This window comes from Streptopelia decaocto (assembly GCF_964273445.1).
Source record: "Streptopelia decaocto genome assembly, chromosome: 7".
In the NCBI taxonomy this organism is placed as follows: Eukaryota; Metazoa; Chordata; class Aves; order Columbiformes; family Columbidae; genus Streptopelia; species Streptopelia decaocto.
In genome coordinates, this window is record NC_138661.1 from 23355015 (window position 1) to 23380542 (window position 25528).

The window sequence follows — 25528 nt, forward strand, 5'->3', positions numbered from 1 at the left end:
CCCAGTGTGATCATTTCTAGCTGCCTGACAAATCACAACAGACGTGGTGCATGCTCAAAGTAAGCAAGCCCATTATGGATCACGTAAGTGACATTCCGTTATATGTCTTGCCGGGAGTTACCTGGAACAGCTAGGATGAGAGGGTGAAAAACTATTTCCTTGCTGCATGGTGACTTATCTCTTCAGATGATTCAAGTTTTAGTAAACCCTACCTGCTCCTGATGCAGTGTGATTCTGCCAAATCTGACCTGCTATGACAAGCTGTCCTTTAATCTGAGAGTTACTTGAGCAGCATTGTGCTGCCTTGCCTTATAGACGGGATGTATTTTCTGGCTTGCATTATGGAGAAGCCATTGGTCTGAGCTGATGTTTCTAACTGAGCAGATAAATATATACACTACTACAATATTAGTCCTGTAGAAAAGGCCTATACTAACAAAAGTATAAGTTGCTAAAAAGCATTAACCAAATGTTCTTACTGATCTATCCATCAACATCTTCTTTGTTAGCTTTACAGGAGCTGACAGTAGCACAAATCTAATATTTTTGGATAATTGTATTTCTTCAACTGGGAATACCTTGTGAGATACACATTCAGCACTAAACAGAAACACAGAATTTTAGAGAAAAACAGCAGAAATTATCTTATTCTGTGGCATCAATTACTGTATTCAGATGAGATAAAGAGCACCTGGAATACTAACAAATTCACAAACGGCATGGAAGGCAGGAGTGGCCTTAAATAAGAAGAGCACATGATGATGGAGACAGGATAAAGAAACAGGAAAGAACAACACAGAAAAAAAAATCATACCACTGTCATTATAAAATATAGGAGAGTGATTCAGTTGATGTTTATACAGTTTCAGATTTTCCAGCTGCTCAGCAGATGCTGATGGACATTATCATATCAATGAGACTCTTCGAAGTTAAAGTTCGGCAGCCTAAAGACCACAAAATTATCTTTTCCCAAACAGACATTATCACCCTGACTGCAGAATTAACCGCACTCTCTTCTGTACTGAGGATATCACAAAGGCATTATAAGGCAACAAATACCATCACTTGTCCTGGAAACAACATGTACTGAGAGTGGCTTTTGTCTGAATAAATACATCTATGGATATAAAGTTATGATGAGTGGACAGGATCACAATATAAATTCACAGAACTGAGAGACTCCAAAAGTGTTACTTCATATTGCTTCTCTTCCAAGTTCCACCTTGGCTGCACTGTCCTTACCGGAGCTAGCACAGCATCTCATGAGAACCTTGGGAATTGTTTGGATGTTAGAACAGAAGTTACCCCATGGAAGGCAAGGAAAGGACACAGAGAGGAAGAATACTTAAAAGCCTCATACAGTAGAATAATCTAGCACTTATGGAACCAAACAGTAGCTTTCTACTCTGACAGTCGTTAGGATGAAATAGGAGGGAGCTAAGCACAGAAAGGCCAAGACAGACTTCTTGAGCAGAAGAATTGTGTACAGGACATAGGACAGTAGTGGATGCTTGGGGCAGCCACACATGTTACAAATGGACAGATGGCAAGTGAGAAAACAAACTTCTCACACAAATGCCCTTAGCAAAAGCTAACACGCCTCAGATAATGTTCAATGCAGACTTTTCTATAACATTTTTGTGATGAATGTATTAAAATGGGTGTGAATGGAGTGCATGAACTCTTTTTTCCAAATTCAGATGGAATGTTTTTTTCGGCAGCTTGGAGGCATTTTTGGAAATTGCACAATAGGGACCTATCTGGTAGTAGTAAGTCAACGAACAGGTGAGCTCTAGCAGAGACCTTCTGATTTCTAACATCTTTCACTTTATCTCACGAAATCATAAAAATTATTCTGATGTTTTGACTTTCCTAAAGTCTTTGAATATTCAACATCCAGCAGGGATTAAAAGCATCAAAAGACTGCAACAAAGGCCTTTCTCCCAATATGTCCACCACCTCTAGGAACCATCAGTTCTATAAGAAAACCTGTTTTCAGCAGTTATCTAGCATTACACTGCAGACTGAGAAGGTCTGGACAGTCCAAAAAAGTATCAACACATTTGAGGGTTTTTTTAAATAAACCTTCAAATATGTAATCATCACCAAACATCTTCAATAAAATAAAAAGGAAATCTATGTTGCTACCTGTACTTGAGATAGAAAAGTATGCAGCACTTAAACTATGCAGTAAATGATTTTGTACCATTTCTTATTACCGGTAAGTTTACAACATCTCTGTTTATTTCCTACATAATGGGCAGATGTGTGTTGTCATTAAACCATTCTTAGCAAACATTGCCATAAAGGTACTTGGCAGATAATAAAATGTGCAGCCCTATGCTCAACATCCTCATTGCCAACAGCAGGTACATTGCTGTTCACAAATAGTATGCTACAAAACACAGAAAAATCCTGGTTTGCTCAGGGTGTTAATTCTGTGAGCATCTGTGAGCAAACCCAAACAGGAAGTGACACTCGTTCCAGCCCTCGGAAAGAGAACTGGAGTGCGACATCTCTGTCCTGCTGCAAGGAACACTGGGTGCAGCTTAGCAAAGGAAAGGGCAGGAACAAGACTTGTTTTTTCTTACCTGGAAAGGACTCAGGCTATGTCCAGTTCTCAGCAATTAACTTCAGAGCTTTGAAATCTAAACCTCAGTGCCTTTTACTTCAGCCTTAACTGGCCGGCAGTTTCAAAGAAAACTCTGTGTTTCCTAATCTTATAAGTACCTCTTAATAAAAAGAAAAAAAAAATCTGATCACGGCAATTAAGTAGGAGAAAGCATTAAAAAGTGAACGATCAATAATATTCATTTTTCATTGGCCTAAAACAAACAGATTTTTAGTTGTTTTTTGTTTTGTATCCTTCCTGGGCTTTTGCCCTCTGCAATCTCCCTCACAGTGTTACAGTAGAAGGAAAGCAGCAGAACAGACCTCATGCACCTTTTGAAGCCTCTGGCATTTTCACTGAAGCTACAGAAATCACCTAATGGTAATACAACACACAGTCCCCTCCTCCTGCTTGTTTACTGCCACGGCTTTGGGGTACTTTTCAGAAAACTCCATGGGTTGTGAAGAGACAGTTTGTTGTCACAGCAAAAGAGCACATCATCTGTGAGCCAGATCCCACCTCTAACACTTTAAGTGCAATTAACTGGGGGTTGCAGTGACCTGATGCCACAATTGACATCAAATACTAACAAATTAGAAACCAAAGGGTACAGAAGACATTAAGTACCTAAAAAAAACACTAAAGTTCCTTCACAGTAGCTGTACCAACTCACTCTTCCCACTCCCCAGCATGTCTGTAACAGCCCTCCAGCCCTTCTTGCTATCAAGACTTGCAACTCAGCCTAATTTTTACTGGGTTCAGTATGAGAAGGTATTTCACATGCCACAGGAGAAAATGTGCTACCTATTGCATTGGAGGATCCTATCCATCAGTCCTCCCAAAGCCTGCCCTGTGTCTGATGACCAGAAAGCATGTGGGCTTTCAGATATTTTATATCCTTTATTGCAAACTAACTAGCAAAAAGACACACCTGTTGGAACAAAGTACTCTAGAATGCAAAGGCTGTACTGCAGCTACTGTTCTCTGATATTCCAATTCTTTCTAAAAGCCAAGGATGTAAGAATGGCTAAATACCACCGAGAATACAAGCTCCACATTTTTGGTGTTTGTTTTTTTCCTAATGCCTGACACACCACAACCCAAGACCACAACTTCAATCACAAATCCAACCTCACCGTGACTCTCATTCATTTCAGAGAGACCCAAAAATGCCTTTCAGCTTACGAGTCTTTCCAGCATGATTAAATCTTACTTTCCACTGTACATACTCTAATCAGATATCACAGGAATGCAGGAAAGCTTAGGGAGCAGGGGAGGCGAGAAGATTGTTACCACATTACAAGGGTCTTAGAGCTACACTTGTAGGAGGAACTGTGTTCTGTCTATTAGTTTGTTTTCCATTTTCTTCACTTTATGACCCCACCCTAAACAAGACATCCTCTTTTTTGTCAGTCTGGTAGCCTTGGCAGTTTGGCACTATCAATTCCTTTGCAGCATAGACAGTTACCTTCTGGAATGCAGCCATACTGTATTATCTGACCAAAATCTCCACATAATCAATAAAAAGATACATGCAAATCAACAAAAGAAGGCAAGCAGATCACATCACTGCTTTGCATTTCTCCTGAGAAGCAACAACGTCCCTCCACTGACTGTACAAGGAACTCAGTCATTTAGCACAGATCCTCATTGCAAGGCCTCTAATTCTTAAAATCTTAGAATACTTATCTGAAGCATCAAAACAAAGAGGTCAGAATATTATTTGAGTTCATGCCACTTGCAAAGCCAGCAGAGTCTTATTTCCCAGCTTGGTGGACAGCCGCACCACCCTTCCCTTCCAACAGCTACTGGAGAATCTCTAAGGTTTCAGAAAATCATTGACAAGCTGCCATATTTATAGCAACTCCTAAATTTTAACAGTGATTCAAAGAAGCTCTTCCTACATATGATTCCCAAGACTGCCACACTGAGTTAGATTGGGTAACAGAGAAGCATTATGGAAAGATGACAGAGAATGGGAAGCTCAAGGATTTAAGAAAATAAATAACCAAGGGGTTTGTTACCATATCAGCATAGGCTCTGATGAAACGTGTGAAATGAAAACCACATCTAATTAATTGCCAGCACTTGCTGCTGCCGTTGCTTAGCCTCAGAGCCTGCCATTGAGCACTTCTGGTCCATGAATCCCACTGCACTTTCATCTCCTCTCCCTTCTCTGCCACCTGCCACTGGCTGGAGAACTGGAGAGAAAGACAAACTCACAAGCAGATCAAGTGAATTTTATGAAGACTGAAGGGAGTCTTACGTAAGTGAAGTACTTTGTGTCAGCCTTTCTGAGGGTCAAACAGTGATGTCCCTTCACTATAGAGCAAGAACTTGAATGCAAGTATACCTAATAGAAGTCTTCAGGATTTGTCTCCCAAGAATATTCTTTCCTAGGTAGTTCACAAAGAGGTGAGTACAGGAAAAACATCATTACTGAAAAAAACAGAGCAATCTACCAGCACTTTCAGTTCCTTGACGTTGACCACCCTTGGATAAGGAGCACCTTAGACATGAGCAGGTCTTTGCCATATCTCACCCCATTCCCTTCTACACAATTTCAATTACCCCAAGGAGGAACTATATTACTCTTAGAATCTATCACACTTTAAGATCAAAAACGCCTTTGCCTGCTTATATTACTGCCAATACTGAATGACCGATTAGAAACTGGAATTGTAAGAATGAGTTTGAGGCCTTGGCAGCGGTTCTCTGTTCTGTGCCTTATCAAACTGCAGCCATAGCAAGCTTTCTCCATCTGCACAGAAGTCCTGTGTGAGCAAATCACTGAAATTGAAGTCTATGTTGCATCTAGTGTAACTTGCTGAATATACAGAGGTGTCAATTCACTGACAGGATAACATCCTACAGGCTTTAGATATATGTGACATACTGAATACCACATATTTGTGTTGTTTCACCATGAATGAAAGGAACCCGAACCTCTTTTCTAAATAGGACACAATCCATTTCCTTTTCAAGTCCCTTTTAGATGTATAACAGTCCTTCATATGGCACAGTATAAAATATATAAGAAATACAGCATTATAAATGTAGAAATGCTATAACCAGAAAGTGGGAGATAGACTTTACCATCAGCAATAAATGAATCATCTGCTTCTCTCCCTGGAGTTGTACATACATCTTTTGTATTTTCAGTACTTTAACTAAATGTTAAGTATGTGCTTTGCTTTGTGATAAAGAGTGATTTTCCTGGTAGCCAACAGGCACAGAAGATTCTTTATTCTAGGCTCCCCTACCTCTTAACCCTTTATCCTAAATCTTGGGCTGCAAACTCCTTACGAGAGTTACACCCATCTCTTTTAACAGGACAGAAGTCCAATAACTGAAAAAAATGAGAGAGCTCTTCTCAGATAACATTTGGCAGACTGGAGAAGTGGGTCAGTAGCTGTCTCTTACAGAAGAGCTAGCCTGCTCCTTCTTCATTCCTCCCCTTAACCACCAGCATGCCACCCACCCCACCCCCCTCCGCCCCCCGTCCTGGGGCTGCTCAGTAGTCACAATACAGAAGTGCCACTGTGGCATAGCAGCATCTCTCACTTTAATTCCCTTCCCAGTCTCCATCTCAGCTTTTCTCCTCAGGCCAGCTGAAGCCCGGACTTGCACTAATCCTTGGCTGTCTGACCATGAGAATGAAAAATATCATTTCTAGCCTGAAATACTTTTGTTCATGGAGATTAAACCACTGGGCACCAGAGCAGTTGTCTGATATCAAGTAGTTGTATCAGAGAAGTATGAGGCTGTTGTGTAACACCACACTAAATGTTGTGGAGTCAAACACAGTTCAACCCGCACAACTTCTTTCATGTATTCAGTCCAAAAACATTTATTCCCTGTGAGCTGCTTCTTGTGTTCCAGAGAACCTCAGGCATGAAAGAAACATTTTGCCAGATACTGGGCCTAAACCAGTAAGGGGGTCTATGTTTTGTAGTTATAGACAAAATTAGTTTCTCAGGCTTAGGACCTCTGCATACATCTTTTATGTGGTCCTGAACTACAACATCATTGTTTTTTTAACCTTAAATGTGCTCTGATTGTAACACATATTTATTAGGACCTCAGGTTCCCACCCTAGTAGACATGCATTCATACATGTATCCATGAGGAGACTAAGGGGGGATCTTATTAATGTTTACAAATATATAAAGGGTGAGTGCCATGAGGATGGAGCCAGGCTCTTCTCGGTGGCAAACAATGATAGGACAAGGGGTAATGGGATCAAGCTGGAACACAAGAGGTTCCACTTAAATTTGAGAAGAAACTTCTTCTCAGTAAGGGTGACAGAGCACTGGAACAGGCTGCCCAGGGAAGTTGTGGAGTCTCCTTCTCTGGAGACATTCAAAACCCGCCTGGACATGTTCCTGTGCGACCTCACCTAGGTGTTCCTGCTCCAGCAGGGGGATTGGACTAGATGATCTTTTGAGGTCCCTTCCAATCACTAACATACTGTGATACTGTGATCTTACTTTTATTGTTGCTGGCTGGAGCATCACCAAGTTATGGATCTCAGGCCAGACTTAAGATTCATTTCCCCTAAACTGAAATGCTTACATGCCCTTAACCTGCTGATTTATTTTCACTGATAATAAAAGGAGTAAAAAGCAACACCATATACATCTAAAGGTACATGAGATTAATCGTTTAAGTCATTGGTTAGCTTTGGATTCTCTTCTGAGAGCTAGATCCCAAAGATGGACGTGAGACAGAGTCCAGAAAATCATGAATCACAGAGCTGGTCACTCATAATACTAAATAAACACCAAGGGCAAGCATAACTGCAATTTTTGGGGGGAACAATGTATTTATTGTAGCACTTCTTTTTATCATGTCTCTCCAAAATCTAATCACACAACAATTGTCCAAAACAATTCCCAAGGCTGTGGTCAAGAAAACCTCTGATGTTTTCCAGAATCTTCCAATCCAATGTAGTCTATAAGAGACAAGTACCGAGATGGTACTGGAATAGCCAATTTCCATAAATCTTAAATTTCACCCATATCCTCACAGCATGGATGGCAGCGTTGATGCTTCATCTGTTTTAAGGACCACTGGCAATTAACTACTATTGCTGTCTAGGGCAGCATGCTACAAATTGGTGGCTGTGAGAAGCTTTATGAATGATGATAGATGTTGTGCCATAAAACATAAAAACCCCATCCTGTCTATAGGAAGAATTCTGGTCATCAACAAAAACTTCCCACAAAGTAGAAAATCCTCTGGAGAGTGAATGAATTGCAAATCTCCCGTCTGTCTAATATTTCAAGCACAGTTCTTAACTTTCACGTTCTTCCTCCTAACTGGTATGGTACTACAAACAATATTAAAAAATCCATGGGGGACGCTGAATGGGAAAGGAGCTTCTAAAATATTTATGGCAGAAGCTCAAAAATATCCAGATTTCCAATCCTAAAACACATGCTACAACCATTAGGCTGTAGTACCAAATAAAGTCATAGAAAGAAGAGGCAGAAAGCCCTAGGACTCTGCTGATAGTTTGTAGTTAATTCTTGGGTGTACTGTGAGTGCAGTTCAGCCAGACTGTAGTGCTCATGGCCAGATATTAACAGAAGATTGGTTTCAATACAAGAAAACACCCTTGAGGGAGTACTTTCTTTTCTAAGTGACCTTAGCCCCATCTTTTTTTTGGTTTTGTTAATTACTCACCTACCTCATTCTGAAGGTAGCAAAAGGACAGCAAAAAATAATAGAACCATTTGGCATCTGAGAAATGTATAGCTGCAATATCTTACATTAGCTAATTCCTTTCCATGTAGCCTAGAACACACACGTTTTGCCCGCCTGAGCCAGCATTACTTGTGCTTCCTATTCCAATCAGATGTCTTTAAATCACCAGTGAGAAAGAGTAAGATGCAGAGAATCTCCCACCATCTCCTACAGATTTGCCTTATCAGAGGTGAACTTGGACACATGTTGCTGTTAACACTATTTCATTAGCTGGCTTTACTCATAAGTTCCCAAAGAAATCCTACCACATGGAAAAGAGGAAGACTAGACAGAACTGGGATAAATCATTTGTCCCAAGCAAGTCCATACTTGGTACTGTTTCCAGTAATTTGCCTGAGATTTCTCATATGCAGCAGCATTTTCTACCTTAGAAGAGAAACTATATTCAGCCAGAGAAACTCTGGAACCTGAAGACAAGGACTTCAGAAGGCTTAGGGAGTGACATAGCAGATGAAAATGGTAAGCTCGTTAAATGAAAGTGGAAAAGACTGGAAGGAAACCATCAGAGAAGTAAGTTTTACTAGTGTGGGGACTGGAACTTAGCATCAGGAAAGACCAACAAGGGTGGGGAAAGTCTCACAGAAACACTGGATTTTGTTCTAGTTCTCCTGCACACCTTCAGATCTGTTTAAGTGAGGTCAGAAAACTCAGCTTACCTCGCTCACACGTTCTGCCCCAGTAGCCAGTGCCAGTGCAGTCACAAATGAAGCGGTTCCAGCCATCCTTGCAGACGGCGTTGTTCTTGCAGGGGTAGCTGTCGCATTGCTTTGTGCTGAGGCGGGAGCAGGAGGACTTGACTCCTGCTGCATTCTGTGCCTCTGCCAGCTGCCGGATGTTCTTGCTTCGTCCATCGATGAACAAGTCTCGGATACAGCCGACGTAGCCGTAGTTCAGCATTGCTGTCCAGAGCTCTGTAGGAAGGATGAGTCCTGCCCGGTTCTCAGGCAGCCCACCCAGGTACATGTCGCCTTCCAGATCTAGGATCTCACTCTCCCCACTAGCAGTGAATGGGGTGCGTCTGCTGTTCACTGATATAGTACCTAAATGAGGAGAATAAGGAGATATCAATCAACACTTTGACTTACAGCCTCAGTCTAGCTAATTTTTTTCCAATAACAGATTGAGGGTTAAGTTTTAGTGCAGGATAGTGAAGATTCTTCCCTGCCCAAATGCACTCTTAACAGAATCAGTGTCTCCCACACAGCTCCCCCTCCTCTACAACAACAGGCCATAAGTGGTTCCATTAAGTGACTGGATCATCATGTGTCTGTATCCCAGCTTGCACTGTAACATCACAAGCATAACAATACAATGGCTAAATAATAATAAATAAAAACTTAGCATTATTTAATGGTATTCATCCAGCAAAGCAAAGACTTACTGAGAACATATAGGAGTTTGATGGTATCAGGACTAAAGAGGAAAAATATAAATTTAAGAGAATTAATTCACACTACACAGCTTTTACAGAAAACACACTTCATCAGTACCTCCAAAGCTGGACTTGGATGATGGGACTAAATAGCCCCTCATCAGGTTTGCAGATGACATCAAATTAAGGAGAATGGCTGATGCACTGGAAGAAGGACAGCGTCGTCATTCAAAGAAACTTTTACAAGGTGAAGCAAAGGACCACTAGAATAACTTCATATGTAAGTACAGGCTGCAGACCAACCAGGCTAAGAGGTAACTCTGCAGAAAAGGACCTGGTGATATGCTAGACAACAATCTGAACACGGGTCAGCAGTGTGCACTCGCGGCAACCAGAGACAGTGATCACAGTTGCAGCAAGGGAAATGCCAACTCTATAGAAAGGAACATTTCTCACCATAAAGGTGGTCAAACATTGGAACAGAAAACTCAGAAAGGTTGTGGAATCACCATCTTTGAAGCTATTCAAAACAAAACTGAACACAGCCCTGAAGAAAATATGAATTTCAGCAGAATTTGGACTAGAAAACTCCAGAGGTCTCTTGTAAAAGAATTATTGTATGGTACTACAAAGAAAGTTAAGTATTAGGACTTCCATTTTACAAATAGGAAAACTGAGACAAAGATACGGGTTATCTCTGAACAGCAGTTGTTATTAAAACTGTAGTAGCTTCTATATACTCCAAGCAAGACGTAGGCATACTGAACTGAGACCATCCCTATATATTTCAAGAAATTATCTGAGTACATAAAATAATCAGAACATATAATACAGAAATATAATCAGAACACATGAAACAGGTGCAGAGAAGGAAAGTGACTCTTCAGAAGAGCATTCAGCAGCTTTCATGATGCGGACATCTACCCACCAGATGCTCAGCTAAAAATCAGCAATTCACTGTCCCTACCTATAAATCATTGCAACCAATTGCCATGTCATTAAGATAGTCTGTCCTCTGTGACAACTACCCAAGCTTTAAGATTAATTCCACATCACTGCATTTTTATCATACATCCCTACGATAAGGTGGAATAGTTTAGTTAATAGAGTTGACTCTATTTTGTGTCTCTGTGAGAAAGTGCAGCCACGTACACTTGCTCTTTCTTCAGCTGTATTAGGTGTCTTCTTAGAGAACAGAACGTATAACACAGAGACAAGGTATTTCATGTGTGCGCTGTTCAGTAACGATTTAGGAATAATGTCAGAGGCAGCAGAGTGCCAAAAGCAAGAGGCATTACAAATTAAAGGCTCAAAGAGAACCAGGGTTATTTGATGAATCATTTTGTAAAAACAAGCTGCAGCACTGCAGATGTTTTCCCTTTTACAAAGTAAGAAAACAGAAAATGTGACAGCACACCTACAGTTGTAAAAGGCAGCGTGTCATGGAGCCACAGGATCACAGTCTCCCTTCCAGTATCTCCACTGCTACTCCTCAAAAGCAGCATGTGGACTACATATTGCTCAAAAAGCTAGGAAAAAACAAAATACTGGAGGGCTGAGCTCCAGACAGCTGCTACTGCAGAGAAAACAAACATCACCTGCAAAAGCCACAAAGTTGAAGAAACTCCCCAAAAGAGAAGAAATACTGGATCCCAAGAAGTATAAACCTGAAGAAAGAGCATGAAACAACACAAGGAAATAGGCTAGACAGCAGCGTAAGCTTTCTGCTCATGTTTTGTACCCTGCAACTATTCCTGTAAGGAAATGGTACTAGCTCAGATGTGCAGCATTTTAAAATCAAGCTGCTGAGATGAGGAAGTTCTGAATTATCCCAATGAAGGAGCAGCCACATGAGGTTGGTGTTTATTTTTGGGGTTTTTGTTGTTTTGTTTGTTTGTTTTCCCCAAAAATTCCATGTTTGCAATGATGTTTAGGTATACCAAATCCCATCTTGAGAAACATCTAAGCATCTCCTTTCCAATCCTTTAGGTACTTCATGCAGGGCTAAAGAACAGACCAAAAATCCCCTGTTACTGAGGGGCAGTGCTGGAACACAAAACAGGGCAGTGATACAACCGTAGACCAAACCTTCTGGTCAGATTTTTTTAGTGTCTGAGTGGGTGGGACAACATGTGTGCTTTGTAGCCGATGACCACCTGAAAACATTTTCTTGTGTAATGTTCTCAGTGTTCCTCAGCTAGAAGCTGTGACAGGTTTTGTGGACACTTTGTAAGGGCTTTCCCTAAGGACACAAAGGTTACAGGACAGTAGGCATCCACGTCCACACTGTCAGCTTCTGTCAGAGCACAGAGATAAACAGCTTTTGTTGCTCTGGCAGCCAACACAGACCAAAGCAGACACAAACTCTAAGGGGACAAGAGGTGCCAGAGGTTATTTGAGCATGACTGCCATGCTTCCCACCATTTGCACTCCCACCTTAGTACCTTGCCGTAGTGAATATTTGGATTTTTAGGCTGTTTTACTAAGCTCAGCGGAGCCTGAATTTTCAACTGAATTTTGGGAAGAGGAAGGAGACAGATGAAACCTAATGAAGGTTTTACTGCTCTAGTAATAGGAATTAGAACCTTCAGATCAGTAGCTCATTGAACTCAAAAGGCTATTTTGTGGTCCACATTAAGTAGATTCATTATTTCAGTTTAGTTTCAAGGTGACAGATATCTACATTAAAAAAAAAAAAAAAAGTCCTCAAGGTATATCCATTCTCTGGTTTGCACGTGGGAGAAAAGCCAAGCACTAAACAAGAAGGGATCCTGAACTTTCTTCTCATACCTACCAAAATACCACTGGAGAAGACTGGTTTATGCTTGCTAAAGGTACATTGTGAAGAAATCAATGCCAGAATCCTGGTTATCTGGGGATACATCAGTCAAAAGGACCATTAACCCAGTACGTGTCATCAGCAGAAAATGAAAGGAAGATGGAAAGACAGAGGAATACAAGAATGTACAAAACTGTTCATTCTTGTTGAGCAAAATACTTTTAATTCAAAATCTGTTATCTCTAATCAGTGTACGGGACATCACCCATCTCCCTGCCGAGCAGCAAACATGTCAGCCCTACAGTCTCATCTACCAAGCAGCAATGCCATCTGTCACACCCTTCAAGTTCATATGAACGTGTCCCCATCTTCCTGGGTTTTCACAAACTTTCTTAGCAAAGAGCTTAGTACCATTTGTGTATCTCCTCCTGCAGCTGCTTCTCCAGGCACCAGACAGTCCCCAAATGAGCAAGCAAAACTGAAGGCAGCACTGAATGCAACTAATTGAGTTTATCCTTAGAAGTTAATTAAATTTTAGCAATTCTAAAGAAATCAAAGCTCCATTTGTTTATTTATGGCTTCCTTTATCAAATGTTATAAAATCGATGTCTTTACGAGATAGCAATATATAACCACACATATTAAGCCCTAGTAGAGCACCATGCCAGACACAAAGAAACTCCTTACTCAAAGAAAAAACTAGCTTCAGGCAGAGGCCTGTTCAAACAGCTAGGCCTTGTGTGGTATCTAAAAGTCAGCTCTTTTGAAAACTCCAGGGAAGCAAATTCTAGCACTGCATTCTCTCTACCAAGGGCATTCAGCAACTGGAAACATAACATTAGGGACCTAATGCTGTCATCTGGAGATCATCAGACAAATCCCAAATCCACTTGCAAATGTAAGCAAAATTCCCTTTGAAAGGACACATGGTCAGGCTTTGAGATCCCAACAGCTCAGTAAGAATTCAAGTATAATTGTTCACATATTCTCAAGATGAAGCTACAGTATTTGATTATTTTTCTTCCTTCCACTATATCAGAGTACATCACGAGTATGTACAACATACTCATACAACAAACAAAATACCTCTTGATAATTTGTGTAGAAATAAACTAAAACATTTTTGAAAATGAAAAGCTACAAGGACAAAAGAACATTCACTGAATGCTTACTCAGATATTTATACTAGAATTTGGCATCCAAGTGAGAGTAAAAAAATCAAACTGAAAACTGCAAGATGCTAAAGGAAACAGAAGGGGATGAAAATATTGATTTGTCACCATAATTTTGTCACTGGTTGTACCAATTAATTTTCTTTTCCTCATGACAAGATCCAAAACCCCTGTTCTTTATAAAGACACAAGACCCAGGAGAAAACAATAATATTAGGTCACAACAATAAGTCCTCATTCCGTTTCTACTAAATTCCTTTCTGAACAGAAGCCCAAAGTAGATCAGTGAGAATTTCTCAAACTAACAATGAAATAATAATGGTTCTGAAAGATCTTAAACATTATAGCATGGCCTAAAAAGTTATCACTATAATTATGTATGCAATTGCAAAGATAGGTCCAAATACCTGAAGACTGTGAATAAAATGTTAATAGAGTGCCTCTGTGATGTGTTTTCAGAAGTTCACACTAAACACATTTAATGAAAACATAGCCATTTATACCTTTGCTTTGCTGGATAAATATCACTGGAGTGACACTAAGTTTTTCTAAAAAGGTGACTCATATATAGCAGGTTTTGAAGGTTCTGAGAACCAATACACAACCCCAGTTCTATAGCTGGATGATGAATCTACTCAAGGAGAAGTCGTCACTCTACCTGATCTTCCATCTCGTTGAATGTCCACATGATACCACTCTCCATCATTGGCTTTCTTCTGAGTGGCCTTGACTTTAATGGTCCCAGAGCCCATGTCCAGCAGCAAGTAGAGGTTCCCATCTAGAAGCTCAACTGCAAAGAAGTCTACCTTTGTATTTTTCTGGCTCCTGACATCTTTCCTCTCTTGAGGCTTGCCGTGAGTGAAAAGGATCAGTCCATTGGGCTCAGTGGTTCGGAAATCAAATGAGATGGAGCCCATCCTTTTGGTATTCCATTTAGGCAGACTAATATAAGCCTCAGGTGTCTCAAAGCTGATGGGATCCAGTGTAGCCACATTCTCGCATACAAATTTAACTTCCCCATAGATCTTCATCTTAGTATCACCAATCCGTGCCAAGCGAGACAGTTCCAGACGAATGTCGTTATTCTTATAAACAACCTGCCAGACACAAGGAAAAATATCATACATCAATCCCGCATACAGTACAAATACCCCAATTACTTTCAGTCATGGGAGATAAACTTCTCCCAAAAGGCAGTGGAGAGCAGAATGAAGACTATGCAACAGTCTGACATGATTACAGAGGGAGAGATCAGAACCAGGAGTGTGTGTAGAAATGACAGCAACAGGTACTTTGCAATGACTATAGATCAGATAAAGCAGGCAGAAGAGAACATTTAACTGAAGGACAGTGAGAACAATTAAATCTACCACAGGCCCACTCTGCTGTAAAAGCTTTTGTACATAAAATCCATTGTGTGTCTGGTATCATGCTGTTGTATTTGCATAAATCTCATAAAAAATACATAACAAAGTGTAACCTCCATGTCCATCTCTGCTTGCCACAGCAGGGAACTTTGTACTGCCACTGTCATTTCTCTATTATTCCTATAAGCCCACTTAACTAGTAGGAGAGAGGTGCAAAAAAAATGTAAGGAAATTGCTGTGAACACTTGGTGATTGCCCCGTAGCCTCTAAAGAGCTAAAACAAAATAAAATCAAAAAAACAAAACAACCACAAAAACACAACCAGGACTTAAAATTTCTCTGATCAAAAAATCTTAGAACAGTACAGGCACAAACTGGCGATGGAGATATCTGCATAGCTTACTCTTGCTTCAAAAAACTTAAGCTCTCTGCGTTAACACGCAAAAGTCTGTACATATTCAGTGTCTGGGCTCTTACCCTCACCAGGTTAAGGACCAGAACTCTGGACTCCATGTGGCACTACATGGATAGAAATTAGTCAAGAGAAGAGTCCCAAGCAAGTGAGCACACCTGAGCATGTCTGGCTTGCTCAGGAGTCCAGACTTCCTGCCCTTCTCTTTCTCACAGATACAGAATTAATTCCTTGCAAAGAGAGTCTTCTCTGCCCAATGACATCCTCACAGAGGCAGAGACTGGAGAAGGTACACAGCTGAAAAACTTATAACCTATACCTTTTCTCAACCACCTTCTTCACTTCCTGAACCCAGAATTGACACATACAGCCAGCAAAAGCATTTCTGCAACTAGCACTATTTTGATTGAATTCATGTTCTGTGACACTAATGAAGACGCCGATTTCTTCTGAGTTATCATTTTTAAATACTTTGTGTCTTTTCCATATAACATACACACACACACAAATTTGATTTCTGCTTTCAAAATGCTTGCAGGATGATTTGCCAGCAATTCACTGTGAAAAGAGAATGGAAAGGAGATATGCATTGCTAATTCTACAAATAGGACAGGAAAGTCATAGAAGTCAATCTGAAGTAAATATTAAAAGGCAAATGATGAAGAGAATGAGGGATAAGCTTCTAAAGTAGGTGACCTCAGGATGAAAAATAAATGAAACCACAATTCAACACATTTGTAGCAAGTGAAGAATTTCCAGGTTTTGCTAAGCATTAAAGGAGAATTCCCCAGTGCAGCCAGCACAGCATCAGATCTTCCTGTTGCAAATGGAAAACACCCTATATCAGAGTGAAAGATAATCCAACTGTTAATTCCCATTTAGAGCCGAGGCACAAAGCCGTAGTTCCTCCCAGCAGAGGACAGTATTGACCCACAATAGCTTGCTTTGCTCCAATTCCCAATAAAGCACTTTGCCCTCACACAGACTTCAAAAACGTCAAGTCTATTAATATCTCCAACAGGAATAAAATATATTTTCAATTTGTAGGACTGTAGTAGTTTCATTCTACGGATTAACCATGTCAAATGCTCTCACTAGACAGACCATACACCTCCCTCCAGTGACTCAGCAGGGCTGTGCATTGCAGCCTCCCCCTCTTGCCAGACAGACAGTGAGGTGGATGGATCTCAGCCACACAGCAGAGCTGAGCCACAGCTACATCAGCATCCAGAAAAGGCCCACGTAAGGAGCGTGAGATGAACATGTTCTCCAAGCACGTGTCTCTGTGCAGCTATCCAGACTGCCCAGGACTTCTGCATGTACTTCGTGTCTGCAGCAATTCCAGCTCTTGTCTAAACTGTATCATAAAAATCTTGACCTAGCCGCTCCAGAGAAGCAGAAAGGTAGCAGAATACTCTACATATGATCAATGGCTGGTGCTTGGTTGTATGTAGCTTTGACTCTATGACCTGCTTTGAGCAACCCATGCAGGTTATTGGTAGAAGGCATACACTTGCATACACAGAAGTAGCTTCCAACTCTCAGCTGAGCCACATATGGGTTATACCTCCCCTTTTTACATATTTGATAACTTGAGTAACAAGTTATGGGGAAACACAAATAGGTTTATTTAGGATTTGTTGCAGGCTGCCTTGTATTTCAGTAGTCATATCAGGACCACAGCTGAAGAATCCTTGAGACAGAAGACTTTCAAAGGATCTAGAGAAAATTACATGGAGTTAGTTGTAAACCAGAAAGTCACTAACAATGGTGGATCTGAGAGCAAGTTTGGAATAAAGGACCAACAAACCAAGAACAAAGGAAGAACTGGAGAAGAAAGGAGAAAGGGTGTTTAATAGATATAAGCATTACAATCTGAATCTCTGTTATTGAAATGTTTGTTGTTCTACATTATTTTCTTTTAAAAAAACTCCAAACCCAGAATGTAGCTTGAGAACTTTAAAAAACACCTGTGTTGAAGGAGAAAGTGCAAGCTTGTTCACACAGCAGACTTGAGGTACTGATAGCCACATTTGGACATCAAGACCTTGATATATAATCAGGTACACCAGAATCACAGAACTATAAACAAAAGGATAAAAATAATCCTTGGGTGTAAAACCTGGTCAATCCTAAGCAGAAAGAGAGAGACAGAAGCATCTCTGGCTTGAGCATGAAACACTGCCTTATAGCTTCTAATACCCATAGTTCAACTGTTAAACCAAAGGTTCAAGAATGCAAAAAGGGAAGGTAATTAAGGGACTAGAATGAATGTCCCATAGAGAAAAACATTCAAATTCATCTGTTTAATAGGTAGAGGTTAAAGGGTGGTTCAATTACAATCTGAGTACCTGAGCAGAAAATGGAATTTGGCAATAGAGGGCTCTTCAATCCATATGACAAAGGAATAATGGGATCCAAAGGCGAGAAATTGAAGTTAGAGAAATTCACATTTTAAAATATTGTTACTTATTTTTACATGAGGGTAATTTGCTACAGGTTATGGTGTGTTCTCTGCTACCGGCAAACTTTAAATTAAAATAGGATCTTGTTTTCTCTAAAAGACATAGTGAGACAGGAATTAATTATATAGCAAATCGGTCTAGATTATCATAATGGCTCTTTCTGGCCTCATAACCTATGAATCTTTGTGTTTTAATGAAATCAACAGATGCTTTAGTGCAGTTTTCCAGCATAGATGAAACACATCCTTCCCAAATGTTAAAACTGCCTGGTAAAGAAGATGCTTGTGTCCATTCCAGTCTGACTTGCCACTAGTGCTTTCACTGAGCCTTTATCACATATTTGTGATCCTGCCTTTCAGCCTACAAATAAAAAGAAAAGCAAGTAAAAAGCCTAGGATGAGCTACTGGATTCTATAGTTCTAAATATATGAGCTTCAAGAACTAGTTTCTTAGGGAGTCACACACTGCAAGCCAGAGAAGGAGAATTTTCACTGAGAACACTGTCTGCCAGCAGTATAACTGAGCATTTGCATAACATTTCCTACCTTGTATTCTCATTTTACCAGAAATCTCTGAAATTGAGTGCTTTTCAGGATCTATCAAAATACTGTTTGAAACCCGCACCTCTTCAACTCCAAATGAGGCCAAGATTGACTCAGCTGTTCCTCACTAGGCCACAGCCTTCTAGAACTGCTCTAGGACATGGTTTCCATAACAACAAACAAGCACAGCAATGAAAGCAGTGGCCAGGATTTTGTCCATTTTTATCAGGTGGCTTTCTGAACAAAGCAATCTTGCCTGTTTAAACAGAGACCAGTTTGATTTTATTCTGTGTCTGATATCTGTATCAGAGAGGGTCAAGATGCCTAAGAGAGTCAAGGAAATTATTCCTGGGGAGGAACACACACATCTATTTTACAACTACCCCTGAAAAGATGGTACCAAAGAGAAAGGAGGAAAAAATGACTAGCAAAAGCTATGCACAGAGCATTTGAAAAGTAACTTTTATGCTATTGTCCTGGTGACAGCTTCTAATCTTAATATCACTTTATATCCCAAAAATGAAACTAGAAAAATGACAAAAGTGTTTTTTTCCTTTTCCATGAGGACTGCTTCTGAATACACTTTAACAGAGGAATATTTTGACTGTTCAATCTGCCTTTGCTTAATGAACTGGACCAGTATAAATGCATGGTCAGGGATGGGATAGTCCAGATACAAACAGCCCCTGGTAATCAGCAGGAGAATTCCATGGCATCTAAGACATTTGGAGGGATAAAAAGATGTACAGTAAGTTAGGTTTCCTTTAAATCTGCTGAGAAATAAGAGTTTGTTGTAAACTGAGCTAAACTAAATCAGCAATCTAGTTTGGAGGTTTCTTAAAAATGGCAAGCTCGCAGTTCTGAAGCATTCAAGGAATTTCTGCAGCTAAACTTAAAAGAAGCTTCACTCATGGGTTAACGAGAGCTCTAATCAGATGGCTTTTCACAATGATGGAAAGCATCTCTCTGCAATCAAGTAAAGATGCAGATAGAGAGGGAACAACAAAAGTGAGAAAAAAGTTATGTGCTAGACTTGGCCAGTAGCCAATATAAAGATTGCTCTCCAAGTTGGTGCTATTAAGCAGGAAACATGGCTTTTTGTGAAGGTTAGTCACAGGCACCCACAGGGTGGGTGGCCGGGGGGGAAGCTATTGAGAGCCTGGCAAATTAGAGACGACCATCATGAACTATCATGAAAAAGGGCAATAACCTGAAAACTGTGTAAGTTTAGTGAACTAGGAAAAGCACCCAAGAAGTTCAGGCAAGTTCACCTACTGCATCCTGTGTTTCACTGGTTGCTTTTCATCAGCTTCCCACATCACTTCTCAGGACAGCTAATGCCAGACACTCAGCCTAGAGCCTTTCTAACACTTCCTAAAAGGCACCTGCTCAACCAAGACAGATTCATGCAGATTAATAAATGACAGTTTATAAGATGGTTTAGCAAAACTGTGTGTTTCTAGTCTGCCCCTCCTAGCATGTAGAAACAAACACACCAGCTACACAATGCTTTGCTTTGTGTCTGGGACAAACTATATGTGCAGCAATCCAAGGCTTCAGTGACAGGTAATTAAAGCTGCTATGCTTATTTAAAGAACTGTATGTGGACTGTGCATACCTGGTCTAAACATCTTTGATGGTTCGCTGGGATTACAACTGTATTCGAGTATTTACATAAACATAATCACCATTTACCACACTGAAGGAGTTAATTTACCTGTCATTAAAAACAACACATTGAACATTAAAAACAAGTAACTGAAACCAAACAAATAATATCCAAATATAATTTGTGCTATGTTGGCTAAAGTAATACTATCCTACATTTCATCTGAATTTAACAAAGAACATGTGTTTACCCAGCTAAAAATAGGCATATGGTGAGTAGAACACTTAAAGAATGAAGCAGAACTATTTCAAGTTTCCCTACAAAGTTTTTTCCACCTAGGTTCTGAATAACTTCAATTTTGTAGAAAACTCCATAAGAGAAAAGAGATTGATTTCATTTTAGAAGAATTATAGGAAGATACAGAGAAGCACTCCCTGAAGTAGAATATAAAGAAAGAGAAAGAAAAAGGATTCAAGGTGACAGTAAAAAGGGCTGAAAAAGGCAAGGTAGAATTTCTTCAACTGGTCTAGTGAGAATACAGTAAAAATAATTATTCAGAAAGAGGCTTATCCTGAAAAATGATATTTCCTTAACAGATAATGAAGACAGAGGACCCAGTACTTCATTGTGGCCACAACTGTCCTTTAAGCCAAAAAATTAGCTCCTGCTTTTCATGAGAATTCAGGACATCTGAGTGTGTCCACAGTTACTGCAGAGTTAATACCAACCCAAATCATGCACAGGGTATCCCAGAGCAAGCTTAAACAGATCAAGGCAGACCAAGGTCCATCTTGCTGCCTTATCTTTCACCTTGGAGTATACTAGGATAAAGACTAAAGATTTCTATCTGTGCCTTTTTGGAATAAAATCTAGGATTATTTTTGCCCTACGACTAACCAAATATTGCATGAATGAGAGTGATTCCAAACCTGTAATGAAGGAAGAATAAAAATCAAACTTTAGGGGGGAAAAAGTTGCTTTACAGCTATTTACTGAATTTCTAATATATGTCTAGAACTGTACAATACATTTTTGCATATACTGAGACTGCTGCTTCTTGAGTTAACTATGAAGACTGCCAAGTGAATAAAATGTAAAACACTGTAAGACCATCCTTATGCTTGGTGTTGCATTGCAGCATTCAAACTACAGAAAAGTAGCGTTGTGAAATGACCTACTTCCTTTTTAATAGGTACTAATAAGGACAGAAATTATTTTATAACGTGGGTGGATTTCTGCATCCTCCATAGAGGGCTACACTGACTGCTAATTCATTTGGTCTACTGTTGAATAAAATCTTTATTTCAAAGGGAATGGCAGACTCCACAATTGCATCTTGAGACAAACATGAGTGGAACATTAGAAATTACATATGTTAATTTAGAGAAAAGGACATGACAGCGTACACAGGGGAAAGAAGCCTTCATAGTTGCAAGAGAAATGCTGATGAAGCATTCCAGATGAGCCTCAAAGACTAAAGTCTTTTCCTCCTCTACCAAAATGGCACAGCTTAGGCAGCAGTAAGATAAAGTAGAATTGGTTGCAGCATAGACTATGATTTAAGGATGAGCGCTCTTTTGTGCTGGAAGTGTCAAGTCATCTTCTCGTTGCAGAGACTTCAGATTCTGGAATGAGTGAAGAAAAGGGTCAAAGGACACAAGGTATAGTTTCTGCATTTCTTAAAATATCACCTTTCCTTGGAACTTCTAAACAATGGTGAGAAAGCCATCAAACCCCAAATATGTTCAAAAATATGTTCCTCATATCATGGTGGATAACTTGAGGTAATGGAATTGGTTTTGCAGAAGTGCTCATTTCAATTCCGACTTTACTGCTAAAGGTAAAAGAAACGCTCTTAGAAATCAGACTTAGATTTCTCAGTCTGTTCCTGAAATCTAGCTGATCTTTGTTAATATTTAGGTGAAAAAGTAACTGACTGATATGTGACAGTAGTAGAATTCACCTGTGTCATGGCAAAGAGTTTAAGGCATTTCACCGTGCATTCAGGTGCAAAAATTTGAACTTCCCTCCTCCTTCATGTTCTACTCAACCTCCATTTGGTGTAGTAACAGAAGAATAAAAGCTCCAAGACAGAGGAGCCAAGATAGCCAGCTGTGATGGTCCTTACCTGTGCCACAGACACAGGCATACCTCATGCTAGCCCTAGAAAGCTACTTGTACCTTGGACATGTCTCTGGATATAAGAAAGGGCAGAGAGGAGTTATGTCAATATTTTACAAATATTCATGAAGAAATAATAATGAGGAAATTCTGTGTTCTACACTAAGCTTGTATAGCACAGAAGAAAAGAAAAAGATGGCAGAAACACTTCATAACTACATACAGAAAATCTTTCATTGGGTAGACTGAATGAAGCATCCTGGAATGTTTAGAGACATAGGAGGTGACAGTGCTGTAGCCCACTGGAGATCATGTCCATTTGGAGAACTGCACTTCAAGAAAGGAGTGGGACTATTGAAAAGGGTCCCAAGGAGAGAAAGCAGAATAACCAGATGTCTAGAAAATAGAAGAAAGATTGAAAGTATTGCTTCTTTTTAACATAAAGAAAATAAAACTGTAAGGAGACATTATAACGGTGTTCAAATATAAAAAGGCTTCTACAAAGCAGAAAGGAATGATCCATTCTTTGTATCTATGCTGAAAAGGACAAGAAATAATAGGCAAAAATTACAGCAAGGAAGTGTTTGAATTAATGTTAAGAAAAGCTTTTTTAATTTAAGACAGTGAAGCACTGGAAGAGATTGTCTGAGAAGCAACCATCACTGGAGGCCTTTAATTACAGGTTAAAGAAATCACTGTCAAGACTAACATAGATGTCATTGATTTTGCTTTGGGACAGTGGAAGTCGAAAGGACTAAATAACCTCTCAATGTCAATTCCAGTTTTATTTTATATGATTCCATGCTGGGGGCTGGGAGGGTGAGGCGCGGTGAGAAAGGGGAAATTACCATGTAGCTAAAGATTTCCATAGTGTTTAATGCACAGAAAGGATGATCAAACCTTATATTGACACAATTTACATATCACAAACATAAACAGTGTAAGTTTACAAGTGAACTTCCTAATTAATGAAGTTTTAACAGCTTTTTTAGAGTTAAAAAAAAAGAAGAAAAAGAACAATCACAGAAGCTTATTTCCCAGCATGCAGTAGTTGACTTCAATTACATTCAGTTCTGTATTGAGCTTATATAGACATTCACCAGTTACAGAATGCTCTGCTCCTCCCAAATGCATCCTGAAATCTCAGATTTGTCTAGCTAGCACAAGCTAAATCTGTCTAGCCTGGTTCAGTGATGAGTACATGAGGAAATGATTACTGTCAAGTGTCTTAAAGATTTCATCTGAAAGGCAGAGAGGAATTATTTTAGGATGGCCCCACTGATCATTTAGGTCTTGAACCTTATTACACAAGACATTGAAAACTGCATCAGTCAATGACTTAGCAAATAAACACTCCACTTAGCAATTTCATTGTATTTCAAATCCACCTAAGGTTGTGCAAGTACAAAAGACCTATCTCAGGAAAAAGATCTGTTTAGCATGGCTGGGTGAACATTTCCATCGGGATAGCTTTCTAACAGAGAATTCCATTTTCCTGAAGGAGAATTAGCAATGAGATGTTGCACTTCAAGCCACTGCAACCCAAAACAGTATGTTTAGTTTCATTGAACTTAACACAAAAGCTTTTGAATGAACTTACCAGAACATAAAACTGTATTTTCCGAGCATTGCATTTACTTTCAATAGCAGTCACCACTTTTACCTCTGGTCTGCACTCTCTAGGGAAATACTTTTACATAATGCAATGTCAGTCTTCCCCATGTTGTTCCTCAGGAGTCCACATTGTGACCAATATTATTTAACATCTTTGTCAGGGACATGGGCAGTGGGATCAAGTGCACCTTTAGCAAGGTTGCAGATGACACCAAGCTGAGTGGTGTGGTTGATATCTAGAGGGAAGGGATGCCAACCAGAGGGATCTCAGCAGGCTTGAGGAGTGGGCCTGTGGGAACCCCATGATGTTCAACAGGCCAACTGCAAGGTCCTGCACCTGCATCATGGCAATCCCAAACATGGACACAGGCTGAGGGATGAAGGAATTGAGAACAGCCCTGCAGAGAAGGGCTTTGGGATACTGGTGGATGAAAAACTGAATATGACTCAGCAATGTGCACTCAGCCCAAAAAGCCAATCACATCCGGGCCACACAAAAAAGGAGTGTGGCCAGAAGGTCAAGGGAGTTGATTCTACCCCTCTACTCTGCTCTGGTGAGACCCCACCTGGAGTACTGCATTCAGTTCTGGGCCCCCTAGCAGAAGAAGGACATGGACCTGTTGGACAGAGTCCAGAGAAGGGCCACAAAGATGATGAGGGAGCTGGAGCACCTCCCCTATGAAGACAAGCTGAGAGAGTTGTCGTTGTTTAGCCTGGAGAAGAGAAGGTTCCTAGTACTTAAAGGGGGCCTACAGGAAAGATGAGGAGGGACATTTTATGATGGAGTGTATTGACAGAATGAGAGGTAATGGTTTTAAACTGAAAGAGGATAGATTTAGATACTAGGAAGAAATTCCTGTGAGAGTGGTGAGACACTGGAACAGATTGCTCAGAGAAGTTGTGGATGCCTCATCCCTGGAAGTGTTCGAGGCCAGGCTGGATGAGGCTTTGAGCAACCTGACTGAGTGGAGGGTATCCCTGCCCCCAGCAGAGGGTGTTAGAATTAGATGATCTCTAAGGTCTCTTCCAACTCAAACATTCTACGACTAGTTTTGCCACAAAGCAGCTTGACCAAATACTCTGGCCTCCATGGGAGAATGGGCCACAAGGGCCCTACAGTACAGCTACCACATGGAGCTGAACTGGATAGGAAAATATAGTTCTTCTTAAACAGGCTCCAGAGTATTTGGGGTCAGCTCAACCGTTAATATGAAATAATTTGGCTCAGTGAATATCAGAATGTTACATATTTGATTCTGAATTTTTGAGGGATTTTCATTAGGAAAAAAAAAAAATACATATATCTTACCAGCAGCAACAAAACCAAATATGGGCTAGAGGAACCTCCTTCGAGACAGAAACTTCATTTCACTCAGCGTTTCATTTCAGTGATACAATGTGTTTTAATGAGAATACCAATGTTTAAAGTCTTCTGTGACAATACTGAATAGATATTTCTTGCTTACAGGTACACATTTTTTCTCCAGTGCTATCTTCCCTAGCCAATATGCCTTGAGCCTGCTTCACAAGAATATCCCTGGCAGGTACAAGAAGGTAGTTTAGTCTCCATATGCCAGTCAAGCAATAGACTCACTGCCCAGGCTTCCAATGCAAATTGTGCCAACCACAGTGGCACAGAAAGGGGTTTTGTCACTTGTACACATACAGATAAGAAAAACACCAGAAACAAAACAC

At 40.1% G+C, this 25528-nt stretch overlaps 1 protein-coding gene across 4 annotated transcripts in view; it reads right to left on the minus strand.

Annotated features, from left to right (window-relative positions):
• The window catches only part of NRXN3 (neurexin 3), a gene marked incomplete at its 5' end in the record, with an annotated part of 972314 nt that overhangs the window by 691816 nt on the left and 254970 nt on the right, over positions 1-25528 (minus strand). For all 4 annotated transcript variants that reach the window (XM_082057637.1, XM_082057638.1, XM_082057640.1 and 1 more), the window contains 2 exons: positions 9037-9420; positions 14362-14800. In XM_082057637.1, the coding sequence (XP_081913763.1) occupies positions 9037-9420; positions 14362-14800 (823 nt within the window). The remainder of the gene's footprint in view (positions 1-9036; positions 9421-14361; positions 14801-25528) is intronic.